Here is a 7,600-nt window from a genome sequence, read left to right on the forward strand (position 1 = left end):
GACAATGAGCTCAATTCTCTCTCTCTCTCTCTCTCTCTCTCTCTCTCTCTCTCTCTCTCTCTCTCTCTCTCTCTCTCCTCACTACTTCCCCCCATTCTCTGTTCTCCCCCTCCCCTTTTCTTTCTGTCCTTTACTAGTTGGCTCCTTTTCCCCCATTATTTTGAAAGATTTGGTCCTTTAAAAAGAAAAAGAAAATCACCCTTGACCCTGCCATCCTTAAGTTATCATCCTATATCTCTAAGCTCCTATAAAAAAGTTTTCCACACTCTGCCTCCTCTCAGAACCAGAATCAAGGCTCAGTAATCAGATCTTTCTTTCTAAATTCTTAAGGTTGGGATTTGGAGGATTTAGAAGGTTCTAAAAGCACTTCTAAGGCAGCTAGGTGGCACCATAATGCATAGAGTGCCAAGTCTATAGAACCAGGAAGATTCATTTTCCGAAATTCAACTCTATTCTCAGATAGAGTTGTGTAAGCTTGACCAAATCATTTAACCCTTTTGTCTCACTTTTTTAATCTGTAAAATGAGCTGGAGAAGGAAATGGCAAACAACTCCAATATCTCTGACAAGAAAGCCCCAAATGGAGTCACAGAAAACAGGACTAAAAACTCAGCAATAACACACACTCATACTCCTCTAAGTGAGAAAACTATAGAAACTGCCCATTATTGGGGCAGATATTCAAAAAGACCACAGATCCAGAGCCAATTAGGACTTTAGAGGCTATCTAGCTCAGCACCCTTCCATTTTACAAATGAAGAAATGGAAGCCAAGAAAGGTTGCAACGCATCAAGATCACATAGGTGCTAAGTTTCAATAGTAGAACTGACTTCTGAGAATATGCCCTTCCATTTGATCACACTACCTCCTTCATTCTAACAGCTTCAGATGTTATAAACTTAGTTTTTGAAAAAGCATCTTAAGTGGCGCCTCAGTTTAGGATCAAAAGGAAGAACTTAATCAAGAAAATTACTTTCTTCCAAAACTGATATTCTATCATTATACTTTGTGTAGTTATCAATAGAAAGGGTTTTGGAGGAGTTAGTCGGTCCTTGAATTCAATTTCCCTTTCAGATCTTTCTCCCAAGCTAATTATCCTTTTGTTCCAGGTAATTAGCAATACTTATTAAACTAAAATAGGTTAATATGGAAATCTGCTTTATATGATTTTACATGTATAATTGATATATTGTTTTTTTTTTTTTTCAGTATGTGGGAGAAAGGCAGAAGGGAGGGATACAATTTGAAACAAAAAAGTATAAAAACTAAATAAGAAAAAATTTAAAGTAAAATAAAATTGGGAATTAACAAATGATGTTTCCTCTACCTAGGGACAAGTTTCCCAATAGTTTCCAGGGAGTTCCCTATACCTTTCAGGACTACCGCACCCAAACTCAGGCAAACCTGATTTATGGTATTTGACCCTGGGGAAATAATTAAATAGATATAGCTGTTGGGCTGCTAAAACCAAGAGTTATCAGGGAAATTAAGAAGTAAAGAAACAAGGAATTCAACTCTTTTTTGAATCAAAATGTGCATTTTTTATTGAATGAAAACTTTCAGGAAATTGTAACAACAACAACAAAAAACTAGTATAAAGCAAATGTTTACAAAGTAGGCAATAAGTTACATATTTTTCATAAATATTCTCATGGTCACATGTAGACTTCCAAATTACCAAAAATATTAAGAAAACTCTCAAACATAATAAAAAAGTTTTCTCAAGTTAAATAAATAAACCATGGTGATGACAGAGCACAACCATTTAAATAAACTCATAACAAGGCATTTATACATCCTAAATAATTTCCCCACCAAGAAGAATTCTGGGACTTGGGCCCAGTAAGACTTTGCTGTTTTATTTCTTAAACCATTCTAAGACTATGATTCCAGAATTAGGGCAGAAGCCCCTAATTCAGGTTTCCACTAATGCCATCCCTCCATCAATATTTCTGGAAGACAGAATCCTATTCCCAACAGTGAAGGTAGGAGAAATATTAAGCATTGTTCAGATTAAAATAAAATAAAATTTAATTGTCATTTTGTCCCCTACTTCCTATCAGGGAAGTTTTTGTCATCCAGTTCTAGTTCTACATATCCTTTTAATTTTAATAAATACATAAATAGTAAATATCTGAATTAAATTATAACCGAAAATAATGTTATGTTGTTTGATCCTGAAAGAAAGCAGAAACAGCTCATGATAAGCATCCCGATGAGGTAGGAATGGGTAGATATTCTGAGGTACAGTGAAGCAATGGCCAAGTCAAAACCCAGCTTCCTTAATTCTCTGACTCATGTTGCATATTTTAAAGAGAAGCAGATTTTCCTGAAACATCATTGGCATCTTCATGGAGAGATAAATTCAAGACAAAGAAGGAGTCTTTCCATTTTATTTTGAGTTATCCTTAGTTCTGAAATGGAAAAATATTTTAAGAGATTAAACAATGATAAAAAAGAGAGTTTTCAAATATACATCTTTTCAGGAATTTAATAGCCTCTAAACTTAATTTTGCTCTCTCTTTCAAGTCACTTAAAAAAAAGACATCACTTTATCATATGCTGTACAGGAATATGACAAATTTTCAGTTTCATGTGCAATTTTTAAAATATGTTATGGAAAAAATAATTAATTTTGTTGTTGTTGTTATTATTATTATTAGTAGTAGTAGTAGTATGCTACCAAAAAAGGAAGTTGAAGTCAGTTAAGACCTGGATTCAAGTCCAGACTCTGACACTTGGTAACTGGCAAATCCAGACAAACAATCTAATCATTTGGGGCCTCAGTTTTCTTCTCATTAAATATCCATTTTATCAGGCATTTCTATCTCATGGGTTTGTTATATAGATCAAATTAAATAATATACATTAAATACTAGTTAAATCTTAAAGCCAACTACATAAATGTCATTTCTTACTATTATGATTATTTCTCTTATTGGAAAGGTAGATTTCAGAAAGAGGGAAACAAATTATTCTGGGACAATAAAAAAAGAAATGAGAAAATTCCTTTCATTTAATCTCATTTTTTATTACCTCCTATTTTTGATTTCTCTGTAAGTAATTGCAATATACTCACCTCTTCAAAAACTCCTGAAGAATTCTCTGCACCCACTTTGCATTAGGATCAAGGCAGAGCTCCTTGTTGTCTTTAACAGTGACACTAAAAAGAAAAAGAAAAAAAGGATCAATAATGATCCCACTCTGAAGGGTTCTATCAAAATTAGTGAGAATGTAGGCATTCAAGTCAGAACACTGACATTCTTCTCCATGAAGTTTCTTCTAAGTGTATAGGGAATTATATTCTTTCATTCATGAGATCAACCTCCAGGAAACTTTTTCCCTTACCATGATAGAATGATTTAGCACCATAAATTCAAAAGGTCTAGGGGAGAGCATTCAGGAGGGCTGTTACTCACACAATACAAATGATGACCTGACGACATTGATGACAATGATGCAGATCATCATTGAAGTCTATTGATGGCTCATATTGAAATATCAAAATTTGGGCACTTTCTGTTCTTTTAATTTAAAGCAATAGGTGACTAGTTCCTCATTCCATTTTCTGCAATGTCTTAAAGAAATTATATTTCAAAGCAGGGAGAAAGAGGGAGCCTTCAATAAGCTCCATAAATTCAAAAATGTGGAAATATTTTTCAAAGTTATGATAAACTTCTGCAAATTCTTCCAAGAATACCAAACTTGGCCTCCACTTAACAATTAGGGAGATAGGATAATTTGGAATAAAAGCACTGAGCTCAGAGTTAGAAAACCTGAAGTCTACTTTTTTTTTTTTTTTTTTTTTTTTTTGGCTGAGGCAATTGGGGTTAAGTGACTTGCCCAGGGTCACACAACTAGAAGTATTAAGTGTTGAACTCTACTCTTGTCTTCTACAATTATTAGCTATGTCACTTTGAGTAAGTCACTTAACCTCATTTTGCCTCAGTTTCCTCATCTGTCTAATGGGATAAGAATAGTACCTCCTTCACATGGTATTGTAATAATGAAATAAGATAACATATGTTAAACATTTTGTAAAAGTAAATGCTAACTTTTGTTGTTAATAATCTAGTAATTAACTGTTAATAACTAATTATTGAAGAGAATTAGGTGGCCTAGTGAATAGAACACCCGCATTGGAATTAGCAAGATTCATCTTCCTGAGTTCAAATCTGGCCTCAGTTTTAATAGCAATTTAACTATCTCTGTTTGATTCAGTTTCCTCATCTATAAAATAATATGGAGAAATGGCAAACTATTCCAGTACTTATTCCATGAAAACCCCAGATAGGCTCACAAAGAGTTGAATGACTGTAAATATTAAATAACAACAATAATTATTGAGCCTACTGATAATTAATAATTGGAAACCTCATATAATCAGAATTTATGTAATTTTATGCGGGTCCCATCTCCTTCTACTTTTATCAAAATAAGTTCTAAATTAGAATCCCTAAATTAGATTCCTTTGAAAATAAGACTGTAGATATCCTCCCTGAGGACAAAAGAAGATTTATGAAAATCACAGTTTACTTAAAAGATCAATAACAGGGCATTATTTCCTCTTTTAAAAGTTCACCATAGGAATCATTAAATTTCTTTTTTATAGTATATGTTAAAATATGCCCCCAAAATCCAGTTCCCATGAAACTTTTTTTTTAATCAATCTATTTTTGATAAGTTCGGGTTGATACAGATGATGGAGATATCTTGGTAGCTAGGTGATTTCTCCTGATTCTTTTGCAACTGCCCTAATCCCTCCTTCCCTTCTGTCTCTCCCCTCATTTTCATCCCCACCCTCACCCATCTCCTAAATGAAACCATTGTTGTTTTTTTAATACATACATGATTTCTGTGTTTGAGCAATGTGGTCCGCTGTCGATCACTCTCACCTCCTTAATGAGTTTGGGATGGAAAGGCTTGGAATAAGTTTTTATGCACTGACATCGGAGTTCTGTCGCTGTCCGAGATATCACAGCAGCTATAAGGAATAAGATAATGAAAAAACATTAGAACTAAAGAAAGTTAATCCCCCTTAACCCTAATTTTAAGATTTTGCTGACCATGAAATTAATTGGTGATTTTGAAAACTTTTCACATATTTTATCATTAGCACACAAATTCCTCTAAATCTGAAACCTTATCTTTCATCATTCCCAAATTGTTTCTCCAAGTTTTTACTGGCCACTTCTAATAAGATTTTATTATAGGTACATCTTTGGAATCTTTTGGCAAATGTTTCCCTGTTCATTTGTCCTCCCATATTTCTGTTTGATATTGAGATAGAAAGTAAAAAAAAAAAAAAAAAAAAAAAAGTAGAACAATAGGGGGAAATGGCTAATAGAAATGATGAATTAATGAAATTAATATTCTAAAAGACATTTTAGTCAATATTCCTGGTAATGCAAACAAAAGGTGGCCATTAAATAATTGTGAAAGGGTTAGAGTTGTTAAGTGTTTGGTATCCCTAAGTCTTTTTACAGATATTAGTGTGTCTAGGAAACCATGGATTAGGAATATTGTCATATGGGCAAAAAAGTAAGGTGGACATTTGGCCAATTATTGATGTCAATAAGCAATCTGTAGTCTCTAAATACAATATAAGGAGGACTTGTAGAAATCTGTAGATGCTATTCATGCCATACTTTGGAATGTAGAAGTACATGTGTGATTCCGCTCTTGCTAGGGATGCACATACATATATGCACATATTTATTATTATGTTACTAATATTAATAATTAAAATAATTAATAGTATACACTAACAGCAAATATTGTATAGTTAGCATTATAATTAATCATGTTACATAATTAGCATTTATTTGGCTCTTTAAAGTTTGCAAAGTGCTTTACAGTTATCACCTCATTTCATACTCACAAAATCCCTGGGAAGAAGTGCTATTATTACATCTTTACAAAGGAAGGAATGGAGGCAAATAGTAAGTGTCTGGGAAAGGATTTGAACTTAGTCTTCCTGATTCCAGGCTCAAAGTGCTCTATCCATACCACTACTTCTACTGATTCATTTGCAAAATACTGTATTCACATTTTATTTTGTTCATCATATAGGTGTAGCATGCATTATGTATGTTTATACATGTGCATACATATACACCAATGTGTATACATACATTGTATATGCTGATAACTATAGATATATATGTGTGTGTGTGTGCACAAATGTGTGTCTATATATCTCTGTTTTTTGTGTATGTGTAAATATATTTATGTATATTTTTATATATGTATATATAATGTGCATTTAGGACTTGAATAGTTATAACAAAAATTGGTATTTGTATTACATATAACATTTACATTGAGCAGCAACTAGGAGAATCTCAGCTACCCTATCAGCTATGTATTATACAGTTACAGATCAGGAAGCTGAAGTCCTGAGATGATAACTTCCTCATGATTTTACAACTTCGAAATTAGAGGTGGGAATTATGGGAATTGATCTTCCAATCTCATTTGCATTAGCCAAATTCTATCCTTGTTAGATAGTTCAGTGTATCAAGCCTATAAAGTTGAGAAGACTCATTTTTATGAGTTCAAATCTGGCCTCAGATACATGGTGATCCTGGATAAATCACTTATCCCTATTTGCCTCAGTTTCCTCATCAGCAAACTATGCTAGCATCTTTGCCAAGAAAACCCCAAATGGAGTCATGGAGACTCAAACATGACTTTAAAAAATGACTGAACAAGAAATACTTGCTTGAGGATAAACTGATATAGAAAAGGCCTAAAAAAGAAGCAGTTCCAAAAGTAATCTATTTTCTCTTGTATCCCTTAAGAAAGATGGTTTACTATCAATGATATCACAATTTGCTTTTCTAGAAATTTGTATTTTTAAGTATGCACCCTATTCAGAGAATGTATCTTTTCAGTTTGGATGCTAAAAAAGAGATCTACTTACCTTCATTCAGTGCTACAGAAACCAGGAAGATGGCCAAGAGTGCTCCTAGAATCTTGGAAGTCATTTTCGCAGTTAGTTTGTGGTTTGTTTTGCTCTGGTTTCCTACTGGCTGTCAGCTGGAGAACTTGTTATCTGTGCTGTTTCAGAGGCTTTCTGTTGGCTGGAGCATATTGGTGGCTCTTTTATACAGTCTCAAAACTTCTTACAACTTTGTGGGCATTATGTCAGAGGAAATTCCACAATCTGCAACCCTGCAGGCATATTGCATTAAACTGAGTCATCCTACTCTTGAATAAAAACCCCTTTACAGACTTTTCTCAAGATCATGCTTATTTACATAATACATGACACTGACCACATTATTAATGGATATATTTGGATATTAAGAAAAGGAACCTTACACTCTACTAATTCTGAGCTTGTTTCCATTTTTTCTTTTTATTCATTCTACATTATTACATTGCATAACAACTAGCTGTGCAAATAATTTTATTGTCATTAGTCTCATTGTTAAAATCACCATCATCATCATTATTTGGTGAAGGACTACATTATTTGGGCAAATTTTCTTTCTCTTTTGAATTTTCTTATTCTCCCAATTATCCAATTAATTTCCAAATCTTGTCATTTCTATGCCCAAAGTAACTCTCCTTTGTAATGTAATATCCATCACTTT

General features: G+C 33.2%; 1 protein-coding gene across 1 annotated transcript; it reads right to left on the minus strand.

Moving 5' to 3' along the window:
* Window positions 1-1,516: 1,516 nt before the first annotated feature.
* Window positions 1,517-7,089, minus strand: CXCL8 (C-X-C motif chemokine ligand 8). Its single transcript, XM_074272715.1, has 4 exons — window positions 6,925-7,089; window positions 4,848-4,983; window positions 3,079-3,162; window positions 1,517-2,413 (listed from the first exon to the last, which is right to left on the minus strand). Exons 1-4 carry the CDS (start codon window positions 6,986-6,988, stop codon window positions 2,392-2,394), a joined length of 306 nt encoding a protein of 101 aa, XP_074128816.1. The 5' UTR covers window positions 6,989-7,089; the 3' UTR covers window positions 1,517-2,391.
* Between the last annotated feature and the right edge of the window lie 511 nt (window positions 7,090-7,600).

The sequence above is a fragment of the Sminthopsis crassicaudata genome, chromosome 6 (genome assembly GCF_048593235.1).
Source record: "Sminthopsis crassicaudata isolate SCR6 chromosome 6, ASM4859323v1, whole genome shotgun sequence".
Taxonomy (NCBI): Eukaryota; Metazoa; Chordata; class Mammalia; order Dasyuromorphia; family Dasyuridae; genus Sminthopsis; species Sminthopsis crassicaudata.

Coding starts and splice junctions, on each gene's coding strand:
- CXCL8 (XM_074272715.1), bottom strand. CDS start 6,988: ATGACTTCCAAGATTCTAGGAGCACTCTTGGCCATCTTCCTGGTTTCT. Junction 4,984..6,924: donor TTCTGTAGCACTGAATGAAG/GTAAGTAGATCT, acceptor TATTCCTTATAG/CTGCTGTGATATCTCGGACA. Junction 3,163..4,847: donor TGCTCAAACACAGAAATCAT/GTATGTATTAAA, acceptor TTTTCTTTTTAG/TGTCACTGTTAAAGACAACA.